At 42.2% G+C, this 21,744-nt stretch overlaps 2 protein-coding genes across 4 annotated transcripts in view; one reads left to right on the top strand and one right to left on the bottom strand.

The window, feature by feature from the left end:
* Nucleotides 1-2,815, bottom strand: part of ddx39b (DEAD (Asp-Glu-Ala-Asp) box polypeptide 39B) — a 44,868-nt gene extending 42,053 nt beyond the window's left edge. For 2 of the 3 annotated variants that reach the window (XM_060904670.1, XM_060904672.1), the window contains exon 1: nucleotides 2,716-2,815. In XM_060904670.1, coding sequence (XP_060760653.1) covers nucleotides 2,716-2,789 — 74 coding nt within the window. In that variant the 5' untranslated portion in view covers nucleotides 2,790-2,815. Of the gene's footprint in view, nucleotides 1-2,227; nucleotides 2,286-2,715 lie in introns of those variants that run through there. The other variant, XM_060904671.1, reaches the window with a different exon arrangement.
* Nucleotides 1,661-17,315, top strand: polr1h (RNA polymerase I subunit H). The gene is made up of 5 exons (XM_060904673.1): nucleotides 1,661-2,379; nucleotides 3,115-3,236; nucleotides 13,826-13,929; nucleotides 15,737-15,846; nucleotides 16,602-17,315. Exons 1-5 carry the CDS (start codon nucleotides 2,213-2,215, stop codon nucleotides 16,624-16,626), a joined length of 528 nt encoding a protein of 175 aa, XP_060760656.1. The 5' UTR covers nucleotides 1,661-2,212; the 3' UTR covers nucleotides 16,627-17,315.
* The last annotated feature ends 4,429 nt before the right edge of the window (nucleotides 17,316-21,744 follow it).

Raw genomic sequence — 21,744 nt, 5'->3', positions numbered from 1 at the left:
ATTTGCACCCTAAAATTGAATAAAACGGTTAAAATATACTGTTTTGCCCAATTTCCGAAGGCTTGTTTACATCTCACTTATGCGCACTTTCACCGCCAGGGGACCGTCGTTGTGACGTCATTCAAGCCAAACAGACTGGGAGCAGCTCTGTGTTTACCTGCGAACCGAGCACACGTGTACGGACTTTGGCCGTGAGAGGTTGTGTAAAACATCTGAAAGCGATAGTGATTTTGAAGTAGGAACTCTCCAAATTGAATATCGAGAGGTGAAACCGTATATGTATGAACTTATGGCCGTTGCGAAGCAATCTGTGAATGTGGCTCACTGGTTTGACCGTGCAGCCTCGGAATCTGCCTCGTCTCCTCTTTCGGAAAAAAAAACAACCCTCTGACTTCATGCGCACAATCCACTCTCTCCGCCTCGTCTCCTCTTTCGGAAAAAGCCAACCCTCTCGCTCCGCCTCGTCTCCTCTTTTGGAAAAAGACAACCCTCTCACTCTGCCTCTTTCGGAAAAAGGCAACCCACTCATTCCGCCTCTTCTTTTTTCGAAAAAGCTAACCCTCTCGCTCTGTCTCTTCTCTTTCAGAAAAAAAAACAACCCTCTTGCTCCGTTTCTTCTCCTTTTTCGGAAAAAGCCAATCCACTCTCTCTGCCTCTTCTCCTCTCTTGGAAAAAGGTAAAAACTTCTTCCTGAACCAGTCCCGTTGTTACAGTTCACTGCACAACAATAAGGCATGGGTTTTCTTTGGAAATTCCTGAACGCACGTCTGCACTCAAGGCGAACGGCAATGTAAGTAAACGGAAGTGGACTCAACTCAAGCGGTTTGTTTGGCTTAAATGACGTCACGCACCGAGTGGTCATGAAAATAGCCGAACAGAAATTCGCCGCGATCCGCGCTAACTTATTTTAATTATTACTTATTAACAATACTTCTTGGGACCAGAAGAAAATTACAGAGGGTTTTTTAACATATAAAAAGTTTCAAATGTGCATAAAATTAAAACCGTTGCCTAGGAGATTGAAAGTGCATATTCTGGATCAATTTCGTTTTTTTTTTAAATATGAAAGCATGTCCCAGCGGCACGGTGGCGTAGTGGTTAGTTAGCGACTCAGTAAAGTTCTATCTAATCTAATCTTTGTCATGCACAGCTTTCATGTAAATAAGTGTCAGCTTTTGAAACCCTTCGCCTGATGAAGATTATTATTATTATTATTGGCGGCACAGTGGCGTAGTGATTAGCGCTGTCGCCTCACAGCAAGAAGGTCCGGGTTCGAGCCCCGTGGCCGGCGAGGGCCTTTCTGTGTGGAGTTTGCATGTTCTCCCCATGTCCGCGTGGGTTTCCTCCAGGTGCTCCGGTTTCCCCCACAGTCCAAAGACATGCAGGTTAGGTTAACTGGCGACTCTAAATTGACCGTAGGTGTGAATGTGAATGGTTGTCTGTGTCTATTGCCGCTTTTCCACTACCAACGCGGCTGAGTTGGGCTGAGCCGTGCCGTGCCGAGTCGGGCTGAGTGGGGCTGTTGGAGTTGCATTTCGACTACAACCGCGCTGAACCGTGCTGGCTGGAAGTGGGTGGACACATTGGGTGGAGTTAGCGAAAGTGGGTGGACGTCACGTGATGTCGTTAGGCGGCGCAAACAGTGACATCAGTGACCTTTTAAGCGGTAGTCTCACGACCCGGATAGTAAACAATAAACATGGAGTCGTTAGTGTTGCTGGTCTTGGTGCTGTGGCTTGTTGTCACCGACAACGCCAACAGATACTGGCAAGAGCGTATAGATGAGGCGAGGCATATAAGGCTTCAGAAATTCTCGTAATTCTTCTTCTTCCGGGTTTACGGTGTTTACAGATCCCAGCGTGCTCACGGGGCGTGTGTGGGCATGTGAGGACACTCCTCCTCACCAATCAGTGCACAGGGGAGTGTCTGCTCACGCCCCTAGCCCCACTCCAAAACCGTGTGAGTTTTGGGTGCTGAGTAGGGCTGAAGCGAGCTGAGTCGTGCTGCTCTGAGGTAGTCGAAACACGAGCCGTGTCGGGCTGAAGTGAGCTGAAAAAGGGTCGTGGAAAAGGGCCATATGTGTCAGCCCTGTGATGACCTGGCGGCTTGTCCAGGGTGTACCCCGCCTTTCGCCCGTAGTCAGCTGGGATAGGCTCCAGCTTGCCTGCGACCCTGTAGAACAGGATAAAGCGGCTAGAGATGATGAGATGAGATGAAGTGTCTGAACCTCCTGGAATCTTTTCAGCCAAATCTGAGATGGTCGAGTAGGAGCATTCGGAGATTTGACATGGATGACCCTGATACCAAAAGAAGAAAGTGTGGAAAGGAGTCAAAGGCAGCTGTGAGCTCCAAGAGAACAGCACCAGCTGACAGCAGGAGGTCATTAACAACTCATAAGAAAGCATTCTAAGGCTGGAATAGATGAACTGGCTGGATGGCAACACATACCTGACCACCTATACTACAACACCACCACCACTGAAAACACATGGGTTATGCAAATTTAACGAAATACAAACATTACTGTTTTTATTTTCACATCAGCTCTATCTACAGAGCCGTCCCAATGGCGCTACACACCTGGTTAGCATTACTAGCTCACGTTCCAATTTCACCTTTCCAACCCTAGACAACAAGTTATCATCTTTACATAACGTTTATTTTTATTTTGCAGACCTTTTTTTAATAAACAAACGAATAAAAAACCCCACTTACTTCAGATTTACTCTGTGCAACAATTTATTTCGTGAATTTCGCTTCACCTGCTCGCGCGTCTTTGCTGACGGCATTTGCGTGCGACAAAAGTGTCAAAGGCCCCAAACACGTGGTGTCCTGTGAACTGCCTGAGTAAAATTCAAGCGCGAAAGTGTGTGTTTTATTACATTTGAGCTGTTTCGACAACATTAAGTGTAAGTGTAGTAATATACGATATATATAATATAGAATAGGATCGTGATAGTATTATTAACGTTATTGTTATTAATTATTAAACGTACACAGGAACTGCTGCACTCACGTGTATGTGCTGTATAGTGGATCAGTTTGTCACGTGGCATATTTTACAGCTGATTTTCACATTTGAACCTGTATTTTTTTTAAATCTACTATTATTAGAAGAATGTCGTGTTTTAAGGGGGATATGAACTTTTGCCCGGAGTGTGGTAATATCCTTCCAATCCCAGGAGTTCATGATTTTATTACCTGTCCTCGATGTGCCTTCAAAATCCCTGTCCGAGGTGAGAATTAATCTTCATTTTATTTACTGAACCATTACTGGTGATTTTAAATAAATTAGATTGCACTTGTGTATCATCTGATCCCTGGGTATTTCCAAATTTTTTAAATAAATAATAAAATATATTAAAGGTTTAATGGATATGTCTAAACTATGACACGCCATCATGATTACTGAAATGTTTTTGTATTTTTTAATGAATAATGTAATCTCTTCTTCTGGCTGCTCCCGATTAGGGGTCGCCACAGCGGATCTTTCGTCTCCATTGCTCCCTGTCTTCTGCATCCTGCCACTTTCATGTCCTCTCTCACCACATCCATGTATCTCCTCTTTGGCCTTCCTCGCTTTCGTGTACCTGGCAGCTCCATCCTCAACATTCTCCTTCCAACATGCTCTGCATCTGTTCTCAGGATGTGCCCGTACCATCTCAGTCTCATCTCTCTTTGCTTCATTCCCAAGCTCTCTACATGCGCTGGCCCTCTGATGTGCTCGTTCCTTATCCTGTCCAATCTCCCATCGCAAACCTTAACATCCTCAACTCCGCCACCTCCAACTTTGCCTCCTGTCTCTTCGTTAAGGATACGGTCTCCAATCCATACATCACAGCTGCTCTCACTACTGTCTTATACATCTTACCTTTCACTTTTGCTGGGACTTTCCTGTTTTTTCTCTCTCTTCTTCCCCCCAAAATATGTCCCTCTGAGTTACATGTCAGTCCTGGGATCGAGATGCTGACCTCTTCTGCTCCTCGGACCTGCCTGATCCATCCTGGTGCCCTGTGTCTGGTTGGAGTCTCATCGCATCGCTCCTGTGGAGGGTGGCCCCATGTGGACAGTTGGGGGTCGCGCCTGGAGGACGCTCTGGACTCTTGCAGTGGTGCTTTTGTGGCTGGGGACTGCAGTTGTCGTGGGCGGTTTTGCGCTCAGGTTTCCATCGGTGGGGGGTTTGCGGCATCAACGAGGCTGGCTTTGTGTTAGGACTGTTGATGTTGTGGTCGTGTTGTCTGTTGTTGCCCAGGTGAGGATGGGACCCCTTTTGGGTCCGGTTCCTCTTGGGTTTTTTTTCCTCGTGTCGTCTGGGGTGTTTTTTCCTTGCCGCCGTCACCACGGGCGTGCTCATTGGGGATGAAATTGGCTCGTATTTTGGGTCATTCAAATTCTGGAAAGCTGCTTTGCAGCAATGTTTATTGTTAAAAATGTTATACAAATAAACTTGACTTGACTTATCACTCCCATCGCAAACCTTAACATCCTCAACTCCGCCACCTCCAACTTCGCCTCCTGTCTCTTCGTTAAGGCTACGGTCTTCAATCCATACATCACAGCTGCTCTCACTACTGTCTTCTGCAGCTTACCTTTCACTTTTGCTGGGACTTTCCTATCACAAATGACTCCCGAAATCCTTCTCCACCCTGCCTGCACTCTCTTCCTCACCTCACTATCGCAGCCCCCATTTTCCTGCACAGTTGACCCCGGGTACTTGAATTCACCAGGTTTCTTTCCTTGCATCTTCACTACATTCTCATCCCCATACCTCCAGCTCTCCAAACCCAACTTTCTACTTTCACCACATATCACAATATCATCCGCAAACATCATGTTCCATGGTGACTCTTGCCTCACTTCGTCCGTCAATCTATCCATCACTGTGGCAAACAAAAAAGGACTCAAAGCAGATCCTTGATAGAGTCCCACCTTCACCTTGAACCGTTCAGTCGTTCCAACTGCACACCTCACTGCTGTTTCACTGTTCTCATACATGTTTTGCACCACTCTGATATACTTCTCATTCACTCCACTCTTTCTCATACAATACCATAGCTCATCTCTCGGCACTCTATCGTATGCCTTCTCCAGGTCTACAAACACACAATGTAGCTTTCTCTGGCCTTCCCATTAATATTCTTAAAGCAAAAATTGCATCCGACATGCTCTTCCTTGGCATAAACCCGTACTGCTGTTCACAGATTGCTACCTCTCTTCTCAGTCTCGCCTCCAATACCCTTTCCCATAGCTTCATGGTGTGGCTCATCAATTTTATCCCTCTGTAATTACTGCAGCTCTGAATAATGTATGAATAATATAATCTACAGGGTGTAATATCCAATACATATGTGCGATTTACTATTCCAACACTAGAGGGCGCAGTGTGTAAAACCGCATCAGAAACTTCCCTCTATTTGCTGTGTTTATTAATAATAAGTGGATTAAAATGGTACAGCCTAAGAAATAATTTCTACATGATACATCATCTGTATAATTTATAATTTATCCATCAGCTCTGCTGTTATAATTCAGAATAACAGCGGAAAGCGCTCCATTCGCCGTAAGTGTCTGTTGGAGAAAATATCACTACGTTCAGACTGCAACCTGAAACGACCTGTATCCGATTTGTTGTGAAATCCGATTTTTTTGTTAGGCCGTTCACATTACCAATTATATGAGACTTGTATGCGATCTCCAATATGAACGGAAAACAACCCAAAAGTGTCCCGCATGCGCAAACTGACACGTAATAAGCACATCTACGTAATACGTAAACAAAAAAAACGCGCACTCTTCAAGTTTGCAAGTAAAGCATGGAGATGAGGCGAGACCTGGCGATGTGGTTTTTGTGGCGGCGGCGGAACTCGCACAATAATCTGATTAATGTGGGCAGCAGACTAATGAGACCGAAGGTGTCAAATTACTGGAAATTTCCAGAACAAGCTTATAATCTTGTAATACAGGATGGTTTAAGTTATAAATCAGTTATAGAAACTGTTTTATTTAATCAGGCTAACAGATCAACATCCAGGTCCCTACCAAATCCACCATTAGCTTGATCAATTCTATAAAAGTCTATTTAAATTCTGAAAACTGTACAAATGTTGTTTTCCACCAAAGAGGCGGGATTAGCCAACGCAGAATAGTGACGTTTGTCTCTTGTTGATGACGTGTAGGTCGCATGAATGTGACCTGTCCGGTCAGACTGCAGTCGCATGTGAAAATAACGGATATGCATCGGAATTAGGACCACATATCCAAGCGGCCTGGGTCGCATGTGAAAAAATCGGATCTGTGTCGTTCAGATTGTCAATAACAAATCGGATACAGGTCGCATATGGGCAAAAAAATCGGATAGTTTCAGGGTGCAGTCTGAACGTAGTGTTTGGCTCATTAATTTTCCTGTATCCTGGTCAGGGTCTGAGAGATTCCAGAGCCTATCCCAGGAATACCGGATGTGAGTTGGGAAAAAAAAACTCAAGATAAAAACACTATTTGGAATAAACAGTTAATGTCTTCGAAACATGTTCGAATAAGAGACGATTATTTTTAAGAAACCTTGATGGAAAAATTAATTCAAAGATTTTTTGTTGTCAAGTCACTATATATCCAGGACATATAGGAGAATCAAAATGCCGTTTCTTTCTCACCTTACTTGTAAAAAACAGAGATAAAGTTTACAAAAAAATTATACTAAGAGCAAACAATATATATATAAATATAGATAAAAAAATACACTCTAAAATCAATGTACAAAATAGCAGTAGTGCAAATACAGTACAATATCCGTAATGGAGAAGGTGCTAGAAGCGTCGTACAGTGCTGAGCGTAAATGAGTGCACCCCCTTTGAAAAGTAACATTTTAAACAATATCTCAATGAACACAAACAATTTCCAAAATGTTGAAAAGACAAAGTTTAATATAACATCTGTTTAACTTATAACGTGAAAGTAAGGTTAATGATATAAACTTAGATTACACATTTTTCAGTTTTACTCAAATTAGGGTGGCGCAAAAATGAGTGCACCCCACAACAAAAACTACTACATCTCGTGCTTTGTATGGCCTCCATGATTTTTAATGACGGCACCAAGTCTTCTAGGCATGGAATGAACAAGTTGGCGACATTTTGCAACATCAATCTTTTTCCATTCTTCAACAATGACCTCTTTTAGTGACTGGATGCTGGATGGAGAGTGATGCTCAACTTGTCTCTTCAGAATTCCCCATAGGAGTTCGATTGGGTTCAGATCAGGAGACGTACTTGGCCACTGAATCACTTTCACCCTGTTCTTCTTCAGAAATCCAACAGGCAGGTTCACTGCAGTTATCTAAAGAAGTCATGTTGGAAAAGTGCACGACGACCAAGGGCACGGAGTGATGGTAGCATCTTCTCTTTCAGTATAGAGCAATACATCTGTGAATTCATGATGCCATCAATGAAATGCAGCTCCCTGACACCAGCAGCACTCATGCAGCCCCACATAAGGACGCTGCCACCACCATGTTTCACTGTAGGTACCATGCATTTTTCTTTGTATTCCTCACCTTTGCGACGCCATACAGTTTTGAAGCCATCAGTTCCAAAAACATTTATCTTGGTCTCATCACTCCAGAGTATAGAGTCCCAGTCGTCTTCATCTTTGTCAGCATGGGCCCTGGCAAACTCTAGGTGGGCTTTTTTGTGCCTGGGCTTTAGGAGAGGCTTCTTTCGTGGATGGCATCCATGCATGCCATTCCTCTGCAGTGTACGCCGTATTGTGTCACGGGAAATAGTCGCCCCAGTTTGGCTTTCTGTTTCTTTAGATAACTGCAGTGAACTTGCATGCCGATTTTCTTCAACCCTTCTCATCAGAAGACGCTCCTGTCGAGGTGTTAACTTCCGTGGACGACCTGGATGTCTCTGTGAGATGGTTGCAGTTCCATCTTTCTGAAATTTTTGTACCACTTTTGCTACAGTATTCTGACTGATCAGTAAAGCTTTGCTGATCTTCTTGTCGCCTTCACCTTTGTGGTGGAAAGAAATTATTTCCTTTGGGGAATTCTGAAGAGACAAGTTGAGCATCACTCTCCATCCAGCATCCAGTCACTAAAAGAGGTCATTGTTGAAGAATGGAAAAAGATTGATGTTGCAAAATGTCGCCAACTTGTTCATTCCATGCCTAGAAGACTTGGCGCTGTCATTAAAAATCATGGAGGCCATACAAAGTACTAGATGGAGTAGTTTTTGTTGTGGGGTGTACTCATTTTTGCACCACCCTAATTTGAGTAAAACTGAAAAATGTGTAATCTAAGTTTTTATTATTAACCTTACTTTCACGTTATAAGTTAAACAGATGTTATATTAAACTTTGTCTTGTCAACATTTTGGAAATTGTTTGTGTTCATTGAGATATTGTTTAAAATGTTACTTTTCAAAGGGGGTGCACTCATTTATGCTCAGCACTGTATATGAACAGTAGTGCAAATGAGCAATAGCAGCAGATACAGCAGTAATGCGAATGATTGTAGTGTGATGTGCAAATGGATGAGATAGAGTTTCTTGTGTGAATGAATGTGTTACAGGCCAGGGGTAGGGGGTAGGTAGTGGACAGAGTTGAGCATCCTGACAGCCTGGAGGATGAAGCTGTTCAGCAGTCTTGTGGAGCGGGCCCGGAGGCTCCGGTACCTTTTCCCTGAGGGCAGGAGGAGGGCTGAAGAGTGAGTGTGAAGGGTGGGAGGTGTCACCAGCGATGCTGATGGCTCTGCAGATGAGACGGGAGTGATAGATGTCCGTAAGGGAGGGCTGAGGGATACCGATGATCTTGCTGGCCGTGTTCACGATGCGTTGCAGAGTCTTCCGGCAGGAGGCACTGCAGCCTCCGTACCACTCAGTGATGCAGCCAGTGAGGACACTCTCAATGGTGCCTCTGTAGAATGAGCACATGATGGGGGGGGGGACTCGTGCACTTCTCAGTTTGCGGAAGAAGTAGAGGCGAGTTTGAGCCTCCTTGGCCAGCGATGCGGTGTTGTTGGACCAGGAGAGGTCCTCAGCAATGTGCACCCCTAGGAATTTGGTGCTGCTCACCCTCTCCACTGCAGCACTGTCGATGGTCAGAGGGGGATGCTGTGAGTGACCTCTCCTGAAGTCGACTACAATCTCAGTTCAGGAAGAGATTTTCTTTACTACCTCATTCCTGTAGTTGGCTTCATCGTTGTTAGTGACGAGGCCCACCACGGTCTCGTCATCCGCAAACTTGATGATGTGGTTGGTGCTGTAGATTGGTACACCCCGAGACCTTCAGTGTGCGTCAGGATCCTGTGGTATATGACAAAAAAAGCCACATAAATGAGAGGATTATACTTTTATGCATGAGCTTGTGGGACAAAGAAAGTTCAGGTTCATTGACATAAATGTGAGCGATGCATTTACAACGTTTATTTATTCATCCTGGGCGGCATAGTGGTCAGCGCTGTCGCCTCACAGCAAGAAGGTCCGGGTTCGAGCCCCGTGGCCGGCGAGGGCCTTTCTGCGTGGAGTTTGCATGTTCTCCCCGTGTCCGCGTGGGTTTCCTCCGGGTGCTCCGGTTTCCCCCACAGTCCAAAGACATGCAGGTTAGGTTAACTCTAAATTGACCGTAGGTGTGAATGTGAGTGTGAATGGTTGTCTGTGTCTATGTGTCAGCCCTGTGATGACCTGGCGACTTGTCCAGGGTGTACCCCGCCTTTCGCCCGTAGTCAGCTGGGACTACTGCAATGCCCTGCTCGATGGCATCCCAGCCAAGCGACTAAATAGGCTGCAATATGTCCAAAACTCTGCTGCTAGGGTACTCACTCAGACCAGGCCCTGGGATCATATCACTCCTATTCTATATAACCTGCACTGGCTCCCAGTTAAATACCGCATTCAGTACAAAATTATCTTACTTGTTTACAAATCCCGACATAACCTGGCCCCTCCCTATTTATCAAATCTCCTAACTCCATATCAGTTACCTCTAAATCTTCACTCCACAGATGCCCACCTATTAGCAGTCCCTTACTCTCGGCTCTGCTCTATGGGTGACGGGGCTTTCAGTGTAAATGGCCCTAAGCTGTGGAATGCCCTGCCACTAGCGTTGCGCCAATGCTCAACACTGTCCTCTTTCAAAAAACAGCTAAAAACACATCTCTTTAGCTTGGCCTTTTCTCTTTGATTTTTAATAACGTTATTATTATTATTGATTTCTTATTATTTTATTATTGTTATTTTATTGTTTTGCTTTTATTGTGTTAGGACTAGGACTGTTTTGGCCTCTAGAGGCCGCTGTTATTTCCTTTTTGTGTCATGTTTATTTTGGCCTCTAGAGGCCGCCACTGTTCCTGTGTTTTGTGTTTGTGTTAATTGCCTGTTTAGTCCTGATTATCTTCACCTGTGTTCTATTTAGTTTGTGTATTTATACCCCCTGAGTTCAGTCCTCTTGTCACGGAGTCTTTGGCTACGTTCACACTGCAGGCTGAAGTGACTCAAATCCGATCTTTTCGCCCATATGTGACCTGTATCCGATCTTTTATTGACAATATGAACGACACAGATCCGATTTTTTCAAATCCGACCCAGGCTGTTTGGATATGTGGTCCTAATTCCGATTCCTATCCGCTCTTTTCATATGCGACTTCAGTCTGAACCGCCAGGTCGCATTCATCCGACTTACACGTCATCAACAAGCCACAAACGTCACTATTCTGCGCTGAAGTAGGCGGCGGGTCTCTCAAAAAAGTTACAACAACATGGCGCATAATCACGGGCGCAGATAGAGGGGGGGACGAGTCATATTTAAATTCACCTCGTTCGGTCCCCCCCACTTATAGGGAGGAAAAAACGTCTATGCTGTCTTTCTTTGTATAAGGCAAACCTCACGGAAAATCAAAAGACTAATTACCATTCGGTTTATTGAGGTGCACAGCAGTGTATACATAGTTGCAACAACTCACATAAAACAAAACAAAGACTGATATTTGGTTGGTTGAGCTGCGCAGACTGCACAGGTTGCGAGCTTGAGCTTGGTTGCTATGGTTACTAACAACAAGTTTGACAGGCATATCGGGGTTGGGGTTGGTTTGCTGGCAGCTTTGTCCCCCCCCCCCCCCCCCAGTTTTTTGTCCCCCCCCAGTTCAAAAAACGTATCTGCGCCCCTGCGCATGACATCAATGCGAAGGACGCTTCGGGCTGTGAAGGTTCTGAATCTTCTCAATGGAAGGACGCAGAGGTTAGGGAGCTGATTTCCATTTGGGGGGATGCAGCTATTCAAGCTAGATTGGATGAGTCATACCGCAACCGGGCGGTTTTACTTCCGTAAACACTGGCCATGCTCACTGCGTGTGACGTCGTCGTATCCTGCAGTGCGCATGCGGAACACTTTTAGGTCGCTTTTCGTTCATACTGAGGATCACATACAAGTCGCATATATTTGTTAATGTGAACGACCTCACAAAAAAATCGGATTTCACAAAAAAATCGGAATTGAGCATTAAGCCTTGCAGTGTGAACGTAGCGTTTGTGCTGTTATGTTTATCTCCAGTTTCCTCTGTACCGTGTTCTTTGTTTTACACTTTGCTTTTCTTTTGGACCTAGTAGTTACTGTGTTTTTGGATCTTCTGAGCTTTGGTATTTTTGCCTTTTCTTTTCTGGTTTTTTTGGCTTTTGTTTTGTACTTTTGGATTTTTTTCCCTTATATCTTCTGAGCGTTTTTGGATTATTACTTTTTGGATTTTTTTTTGTGTATATATTGTAAATAAACCTTTTGATACTTTTTTCTACTTCTGCCTCACGCCTCTGCATTTGCGTCATACCCCTGGTGGCCTAGTGCGGGTTTGCTGGATTATCACACCAACGAACCAGGTTCGAATCCCAGCAAAACCCTAACATATTGTTTGTTTTTTACTGTTCAGTGTCCTTGGGTACCTTGAAAGGCGCTTATAAATAAAATGTATTATTATTATTAGGCTCCAGCTTGCCTGCGACCCTGTAGAACAGGATAAAGCGGCTAGAGATAATGAGATAAATATGGAGGTGATTTGGTCGAGAGATTCGGACTATTTCTTTATAATCACCTCAAGCGACTCGGCAAAATGTTGGCCAATCGCTTCATCACCGTAAGTGAGGAAGAATTACACATTATGAAAGAAAACGCTGTTCCTAAAAGCACTAAAGATGTTATGAAGTTTGGTCTAAAACTATTCAAAGGGAAGGTGGATTTGTGATTTATTTGACCAATTTCAAAACAAAGTATTTTATGCGACTCGGCGTCGATAACACTACATTCAGACTGCAACCTGAAACGACCCGTATCCGATTTGTTGCGAAATCCGATTTTTTTGTTAGGCCGTTCACATTACCAGTTATATGAGACTTGTATGCGATCTCCAATATGAACGGAAAACGACCCAAAAGTGTCCCGCATGCGCAGATTGACACGTAATAAGCACATCTATGTAATACGTAAACAAAAAAAAAGTGCACTCTTCAAGTTTGCAAGTAAAGCACGGAGATGAGGCGAGACCTGGCGATGTGGTTTTCGTGGCGGCGGCAGAACTCGCACAATAATCTGATTAATGTGGGCAGCAGACTAATGAGACCGAAGGTGTCAAATTACTGGAAATTTCCAGAACAATCTTATAATCTTGTAATACAGGATGGTTTAAGTTATAAATCAGTTATAGAAACGGTTTTATTTAATCAGGCTAACAGATCAACATCCAGGTCCCTACCAAATCCACCATTAGCTTGATCAATTCTATAAAAGTCTATTTAAATTCTGAAAACTGTACAAATGTTGTTGTTTTCCACCAAAGAGGCGGGATTAGCCAACGCAGAATAGTGACGTTTGTCTCTTGTTGATGACGTGTAGGTCGCATGAATGCGACCTGTCCGGTCAGACTGCAGTCGCATGTGAAAATAACGGATATGCATCGGAATTAGGACCACATATCCAAGCGGCCTGGGTCGCATGTGAAAAAATCGGATCTGTGTCGTTCAGATTGTCAATAACAAATCGGATACAGGTCGCATATGGGCAAAAAAATCGGATATGGGTCGTTTCAGGGTGCAGTCTGAACCTAGTCTAAGTGACACAAGTCTGCGCCGCACCTTTATTACATTTGTATGCTGCTTTTGAAGTTTGAAATAAATTTTTTTTAAAAACAATTTTTTGAAATATCACCTGTATATTTATACTAAAACACTCAGTCACCTCAAGCTCAGTGAATATCAGTGAATAATTAACAGTTATTCCATGAAATCGAGTCGTACATGAGCTGATAGCCGACGAGGCACATAGCACCGAGTCGGCTATAAGCCGTGTACAACGAGATTGAGTGGAATAACTGTTTTATTCTATCCACATTCACTGGATTTTGAGAAACGGAGCATCTTTATTTTTTGCAAATTTGATAAACTTTTTATACAAAACGTCGGACAAAATCCATTTCCGCTTAGAATGTAAACAAACCTGCGAAATGACGGGAGCAATTTGTGAAAAATGCGATAATTTTTGAAAAATAAAAAAAAATACATTCTCACCATCAAATAATTTCATTCCATATTTTGTTGTGCTTTTTTTTTTTGTATTTGTTAAAGTTTTATTTTTGAGTCGAATTTTTATTTCGTCCTTGGTTGCTTCAGCAACACGCACCGCCGTTTTGTTTTTCTCTACTCATGGTATATGAGCAGATATCCTAGTAATAGAGGAGCCAATCAGAGCTCATGATTGCTCATATCTGGTGAATGTGAACAGAATAATTGTTGATTATAACATCCCTAATGTATGAGCCTGGCATGTATTGAAAGCTTTCTTCTCTCTTCAGAAATTTCAGGGCACGTGATCAAGTCGTCAGTGGTGTTTAATTCGTTAGAGAAGAGCTCATCTACTGTCAGAAGTGAAGAAGACTCTGAGCTAAAAGGCCCAGTGGTGAGTGAGCTCTGATTGGTATGTTCGAGCTGCCGGAAAGCCAGTACTGGGCGATTTACAGTGGTGCTTGAAAGTTTGTGAACTCTTTAGAATTTTCTATATTTCTGCATAAATAGGACCTAAAACATCATCAGATTTTCACACAAGTCCTAAAAGTAGATAAAGAGAACCCAGTTAAACAAATGAGACAAAAATATTATACTTGGTCATTTATTTATTGAGGAAAATAATCCAATATTACATATCTGTGAGTGGCAAAAGTATGTGAACCTCTAGGATTAGCAGTTAATTTGAAGGTGAAATTAGAGTCAGGTGTTTTCAATCAATGGGATGACAATCAGGTGTGAGTGGGCACCGTTTTATTTAAAGAACAGGGATCTATCAAAGTCTGATCTTCACAACACATGTTTGTGGAAGTGTATCGTGGCACGAACAAAAGAGATTTCTGAGGACCTCAGAAAAAGCGTTGTTGATGCTCATCAGGCTGGAAAAGGTTACAAAACCATCTCTAAAGAGTTTGGACTCCACCAATCCACAGTCAGACAGATTGTGTACAAATGGAGGAAATTCAAGACCATTGTTACCCTCCCCAGGAGTGGTTGACCAACAAAGATCACTCCAAGAGCAAGGTGTGTAATAGTCAGCGAGGTCACAAAGGACCCCAGGGTAACTTCTAAGCAACTGAAGGCCTCTCTCACATTGGCTAATGTTAATGTTCATGAGTCCACCATCAGGAGAAGACTGAACAACAATGGTGTGCATGGCAGGGTTGCAAGGAGAAAGCCACTGCTCTCCAAAAAGAACATTGCTGCTCGTGTGCAGTTTGCTAAAGATCACGTGGACAAGCCAGAAGGCTATTGGAAAAATGTTTTGTGGACGGATGAGAACAAAATAGAACTTTTTGGTTTAAATGAGAAGCGTCATGTTTGGAGAAAGGAAAACACTGCATTCCAGCATAAGAACCTTATCCCATCTGTGAAACATGGTGGTGATAGTATCATGGTTTGGGCCTGTTTTGCTGCATCTGGGCCAGGACGGCTTGCCATCATTGATGGAACAATGAATTCTGAATTATACCAGCAAATTCTAAAGGAAAATGTCAGGACATCTGTCCATGAACTGAATCTCAAGAGAAGGTGGGTCATGCAGCAAGACAACGACCCTAAGCACACAAGTCGTTCTACCAAAGAATGGTTAAAGAAGAATAAAGTTAATGTTTTGGAATGGCCAAGTCAAAGTCCTGACCTTAATCCAATGGAAATGTTGTGGAAGGACCTGAAGCGAGCAGTTCATGTGAGGAAACCCACCAACATCCCAGAGTTGAAGCTGTTCTGTACAGAGGAACGGGCTAAAATTCCTCCAAGCCGGTGTGCAGGACTGATCAACAGTTACCGCAAACGTTTAGTTGCAGTTATTGCTGCACAAGGGGGTCACACCAGATACTGAAAGCAAAGGTTCACATCCTTTTGCCACTCACAGATATGTAATATTGGATCATTTTCCTCAATAAATAAATGACCAAGTATAATATTTTTGTCTCATTTGTTTAACTGGGTTCTCTTTATCTACTTTTAGGACTTGTGTGAAAATCTGATGATGTTTTTGGTCATATTTATGCAGAAATATAGAAAATTCTAAAGGGTTCACAAACTTTCAAGCACCACTGTAAATAAACGAGGCCCGGAACCGTGCGATTCTGGATTGGATTCTGTCGCTGAAAATAAGTGAATAAATGTAAATCTAAATGCTCTTAATAATGTGACCATTTGATTTATGATGTATGAATTGTCCTGAAATTGTTGAACAGATTGACCGGAGGTGTTCACGCTGTAATAAAGAAGGAATGGTTTACCACACGAGACAAATGCGATCTGCTGATGAAGGCCAGACGGTGTTTTTCACATGTATACACTGCAGGTACTGTTTCACAGAACTCATAATAATCTGAAGAACATTCGCTAATCTGAAGTGCAGGAAGTGCTGGTCACGTTACACTAATTATCCAGTTAAGATTTCACGCTGCGATTTTAAGTAAAAGCCTAAAATCAGACCGAGATGTTTATTCATGTGATCATGAGTAGAGCCAGCGTTGCCAGATGTACAATAATGATAGTATTTGTTAAAAGTCATTCGTCTCGATAAATACGTGTTTCTGAATTTACACATTTACGCCTATTTGTTTCCTTGGTTATGATTTGCGTATGAATTTTGCACACGATGCCTTCTGGTTAAAGGGCCTCTTTAGAGCCTCAGAACATGAATTTCTATCGGCGAACTTACACAGAGAACACGATCACACTTGGCTGACGTTATCATCACTAATAATAATCTCTCCTCATACTCTGGACTCATAATCTCCAGGATCGAATGGAGCTGCTGGAAAACCCACTCAGCCCATGAGGGCCAATCGGTCATTTTAGGGCCCCAGCAATACATTTATCGCTGATACACGACATTGTTACATAAACCGCTTTCTGTGCATGCGTTCAGTGAAATAATATGAAAAAATTCAGATAAAATAAAAATCTGAGCACATGATCATCTGAGGTGAACGAGAGGAGCATAAGATACAGAACCAGGAGGAAATACCAGTGACCTGAGTGGATTATTCAACTTATGATTCTTCAACAGAAACTGATTCATTTCTCATCTGATTCTGTTTCACAAAACAGATACCAAGAAAAGGAGGATTCATGAGAAGAGAGCAGAGGATTTTTTTTTTCTTTCTTTGGACCACAAAAATTTCACTTGATCACCACCAAAGTGTAATATTCTCTCTCTCTGTCTGTCTGTTTCTTGTGCTCTCTCTCTCTCTCTCTCTCGCTCTTTGTCTGTCTCTTGCTCTTTGTCTCTCTCTCTGTGTCTGTGTGTGTCTGTCTCTTGCTCTTTGTGTGTGTGTATCTCTCTCTGTCTGTCTGTCTCTTGCTCTGTCTCTCTGTCTTTCTCTCTGTCTGTGTCTCTCTCTCTGTCTCGCGCTCTCTCTCTATCTCGCTCTTTCTCGCTCTGTCTGTGTGTCTCTCTTGCTGTGTGTGTGTCTCTCTCTCTGTGTGTCTCTCTTGCTCTTTGTCTCTCTCTGTCTTTCTCTCTCTGTCTGTCTGTGTCTCTCTCTCTCTCGCTCGCTCTCTGTCTGTCTCACTCTTTCTCTCACTTTCTTTCTGTCTCGCTCTCTGTCTCACATTGTCTGTCTCTGTCTATCTGTTTGTCTGTCTGTGTTTCTCTCTCTCTCTCCCCCCGTGTGTGTGTGTGTGTGTGTGTGAGAGAGAGAGAGAGAGAGAGAGAGAGAGAGAGAAGTCAGCCACTCGTTTGACATCTGGATTGTCTTTACAGTATGATCCCACTTTGCATTTGGGATTTTGATTTAAATAATAAAGAATAATGACATAAAATGACTCCAGCCTTTATTTCTGGGATTGTACTGTTGAATTTTTGATTCTGATCGCTCGGTGGATGTGGAGTAATTTTCTTTTCCAGCAGCTGTGAGAGTTGTTCAACTGCAAATCACAGATGTACATGAACACACTCAGTGTAATGCTATCAGTTCTGTAGTCAGTCGATCACAGGGACCTGGCGATGGCTTTCAGAGCATAAACTCCAGACAGTGTATTAATCATTTATAATAACTTAGGAAGGAAATGTATAGGGTGGCACGGTGGTGTAGTGGTTAGCGCTGTCGCCTCACAGCAAGAAGGTCCTGGGTTCGAGCCCCGTGGCCGGCGAGGGCCTTTCTGTGCGGAGTTTGCATGTTCTCCCCGTGTCCGCGTGGGTTTCCTCCGGGTGCTCCGGTTTCCCCCACAGTCCAAAGACATGCAGGTTAGGTTAACTGGTGACTCTAAATTGACCGTAGGTGTGAATGTGAGTGTGAATGGTTGTCTGTGTCTATGTGTCAGCCCTGTGATGACCTGGCGACTTGTCCAGGGTGTACCCCGCCTTTCGCCCGTAGTCAGCTGGGATAGGCTCCAGCTTGCCTGCGACCCTGTAGAACAGGATAAAGCGGCTACAGATAATGAGATGATGAGATGAGGAAATGTATAAGCTTACAGGCTACACAAATTCAGCCCGATTCTGACATCGTTTTGTTGTGGTCGAGCAACTTACAGCGTCGGGTCTGAATATGAATAGATAGATAATGATCCTTTGCAGGAAATTACAAGTTAGAGCAGCATCAACCATACTTAGGACAGGAATACATAAATAATAAAATAAAAAACAGATCTATCTACATAAAGTTCACAAACTTATAGAGATACTAAAATTTAAAAAGACAGAATTTAAAAATTAAGCTAAAAATAGTAGTTCTAACCATCAATACATGAATGTCGGTAATGACAAATGGGCCTTTTAGTGTGACGTGATCGAAGAACAGAGATGTGGGGACCAAGATGCCCCGTGACACCCTGATGAAAAGTCTAGCATGGCAGAATTTGTATTTTCTTGCCTACTTTGACAGCTCCTGTGATGTCTTCATTACCGTTCCTCCTGTAGCCAGGATTGACAGTTTCTTGACTCTTCTCACGGACGACATGCGAGGATGTTAACGATGATTGGTCGGTGTCAAGCTTGTAGTGTTACCCGTCTCCTGACCAAGACATGACAAGCTGCATTATCGTTGTTATTAACTTCAAGTGACAAAAAAAAGGAACGACTGTTTCTAGCCTAAGTGATAAAGGGAACTAGCGTGTCTTGTGCTCGTTCTATTAAATCAAATTTAATTATAAACTCAAAAATAAAAATTTTCTTTATTCATAAAAAATGTGTAATCATTGGCTGAAGAATAAAACACTTCTGGTCATGCTATTATATTGGAAATTTTTAATCTTTGGTATAACCCCACTTCATCACACCATTCTGTCTTTGGTTATTCGCTCATCCGGCCAACAGGTGATGAGTTTATGCCATCATGTGTTGTCCGTCATCCACATTTCACAAAAATTGTTTCTTCTCTCTCAGTTCTTCACTGATTTTTATTCTTTTTGGCAGGAAGGTCGGTCTGCCTGGGGTGCATATAGATAGCTTCTACCCAAATTTGCATAATTGCAATTAATAATGAAGATATGGAGTAATTAATCAATCCCTAACAAGCAGTTTCCACACAAATCGCTTCTTCTCCTTCAAATCTTCACCGATTTTGATTCTTTCTGGTAAATAGGTCGGTATTCCTAGGGTGGATATCGCTTCTATATATAGCTTGTATATAGCTTGCAACATTTATTGCGCAAGGTGGCCCAGTTTAGATCGTTCCTTCAGGACCAGACGGGGCCGGAGAGAGCTACGCCGTCATTGACGGTCTCATTTATTTATTATTTATTTTTAATAGAAGGACATTAATCGCTTTGTGTCTTTCGTAACACGTTAATGATAAAAGTCCCTGAATGTAGGTTAATGTAAGCTTTATAATTACAACCAACTTAAAGAATGAAAAGCTATTTATGGGGGTTTCTTCAACGAGGAGCACTTTGACCTTTTGAACTTGTAGGAAAAAAAATTCAAATCACTCTTATCATGTCTTATAAGTTCATCAAATTCCCTCGCCCATGATGGAGTGAGTACTGTAATCAGTGCGGTTTGTGTCTGTCTGTTAACAATCTAGCGTCTAGACGGTTGCCCCGATTGAGTTCTCATTTTCAGGGTAGGTGGGCAATGGTCCGTAGATTACCTGATTAAATTTTGAGGGTAATCGGGTCAAGGTCACCGGAAAGGTCAACATTTCGGTCAAAATAAAATTTTCCATTATAACTCAAAAACGGTTGATAGACAGATGTTTACTATTATGAGCCGATAGGAACTCCGATATGGCCTTTCATTTGGCGCCATGATCTTGAGTGACCTTAACTCAAGGTCATGGATTTTCAGAGGACTGTAACTTGATAACGGTTGATGGTAGACAGATATTTACCATTATCAACTTGTAGGAAGTGCCATATGGGCTTTCATTTGGCGCCATGACCTTTAGCCTTAAGTGACCTTGAAAGATCAAACTGAAAGTCATGGGTTTTCAAAGGGCTATAACTTTAAAACAGTTCATGATAGCCAGATGTTTACAGTACCATTATCAACTTATAGGAAGTGCCGTATGGTCTTTCATTTGGCACCATGATCTTTGGCCTTGAGTGATCTTGAAAGGTTGGCTTGAAAGTCGTGGGCTTTCAAAGGGCTATAACTTTAAAACGGTTCATGATAGCCAGATGTTTACAGTACCATTATCAACTTATAGGAAGTCCTATATGGGCTTTCAGTTGCCTCCATGATCTTTGACCTTGAATGATTTTGAAATGTCAAACTCAAGGTCATGGATTTTCATAGGACTATAACCTGACAGCTGATGATTGAGAAATATTACCATTATCAACATATAGGTATAAAGTAAGTGCTGCCGGGCAAGGTTTGTTTTGCCTGGCAACACTTGTTTGTCGAGTTTTACGGTCTAAGATTGGACGCACTGCCATCACAAGATAATTTGATAGTTTTTGACATTTTTTTCTGACCCTTAATGAACAAATGTCATTTCCACCACAATTAAATATATGACTGTGTTTTAAAAATAGTATGATGTATGACACCCCATAATAATAAATGACTATTTTCATAACTAGTTTTGCCAGGTGAACTAAATAATTTTATTCTATCATTAAGTAGAGTATAATCTCACAAACTGTAGAGAAGTGTTTCGTGTATGGTTAGAACGTTTTGCATATTTTCCAGAAAATGTGTGCAGTGATGGACATGACAACTAGCAAACAGGAATGTAGAAAATCCTAATTTGAAAACAATATATGTATTTGAAACATTGTAAGGTTTTATTCCTTTGTAAGGATAAATAATTGTAAGTATTTATTCTTGACCAAGAAGGCAGTAATTTATTTTGTGACAAAATTGTAAGGATTTATTCTGTTCAGTTAAAATGACCTTCTGTCTAAGCTAGACACATTGCTCGAGACGTAATACTGATATCTTTTGGAACATTCTATCTCTGACCTAAGGTTGTGCGTAAATGTTGATATCTGTTAGAACGTCTGCGAATATGAAATGTATACAGGATATATTTTCACTCACACACATATTGATGGAATTAAGATGTGTTTTGCTCAGTCCAAGGTTTACTGACCTACGTCATCATACCATCACACCATAGTCTGACATCCTACGACGCACACACACACACAGCTGCATATCCAACGTGTATTTGGGATTAAAAGTTAGATTTAAAGCCATGATTTAAGTTAGTTTTATAGCTACACGTGATTTAGGATTGTTAGATTTAACCAGTCTCTTCAGTGTTGAATTTGAAATGATTGAATGTTAGATTTAAAGCTGCATTAAGTGATTCATGTTAGTTTTATATTAGCCTTATTGCTGCACAAGGTGTTAAGACTTTATGATTTTAATATTTTAGAGCTTTTTAAGATTCTTTATTTTAGACTATTACATATACTATAACAGTGATTTTAAACTATTCCTGTGTAACCTGACCTTCATCCAGTGGAGAAGACACTTCTTTGTTAGACTAAACATAGTCTTTGTGTTTTGCTGGGATTCGAACCTGGTTCGCTGGTGTAGTAATCCAGCAAACCCCCACTAGGCCACCGGGGGGATGACTCAAGTGCAGAGGCGTGAGGCGGAAGTAGAAAAGTATCAAAAAGTTTATTTACAATATGTACAATCCAAGGGAAAAAAACAAAAAGAATAATCCAAAGCTCAGAAGATAAACAGAAATAAAATATCCCAAGGTTCAAAGTCCAAAATCCAAATGAGAAAAGAAGAGGCAAAAAAACTCAAACGCACAGAAGATCCAAAGGTCAAAACAAAATCCACAAAGTC

This window comes from Neoarius graeffei, chromosome 22 (genome assembly GCF_027579695.1).
Source record: "Neoarius graeffei isolate fNeoGra1 chromosome 22, fNeoGra1.pri, whole genome shotgun sequence".
NCBI classification, from domain to species: domain Eukaryota; kingdom Metazoa; phylum Chordata; class Actinopteri; order Siluriformes; family Ariidae; genus Neoarius; species Neoarius graeffei.
This window is presented reverse-complemented; position numbering and strand designations above follow the sequence as displayed.

Bases quoted from the DNA above. Each gene is read 5' to 3' on its own strand.
- polr1h (XM_060904673.1), top strand. From the start codon at position 2,213: ATGAAGTGTCTGAACCTCCTGGAATCTTTTCAGCCAAATCTGAGATGG. The intron at 2,380-3,114 runs GTCATTAACAAC...TACTATTATTAG, and splicing joins GCACCAGCTGACAGCAGGAG to AAGAATGTCGTGTTTTAAGG. The intron at 15,847-16,601 runs GTACTGTTTCAC...TTCACAAAACAG, and splicing joins TTCACATGTATACACTGCAG to ATACCAAGAAAAGGAGGATT.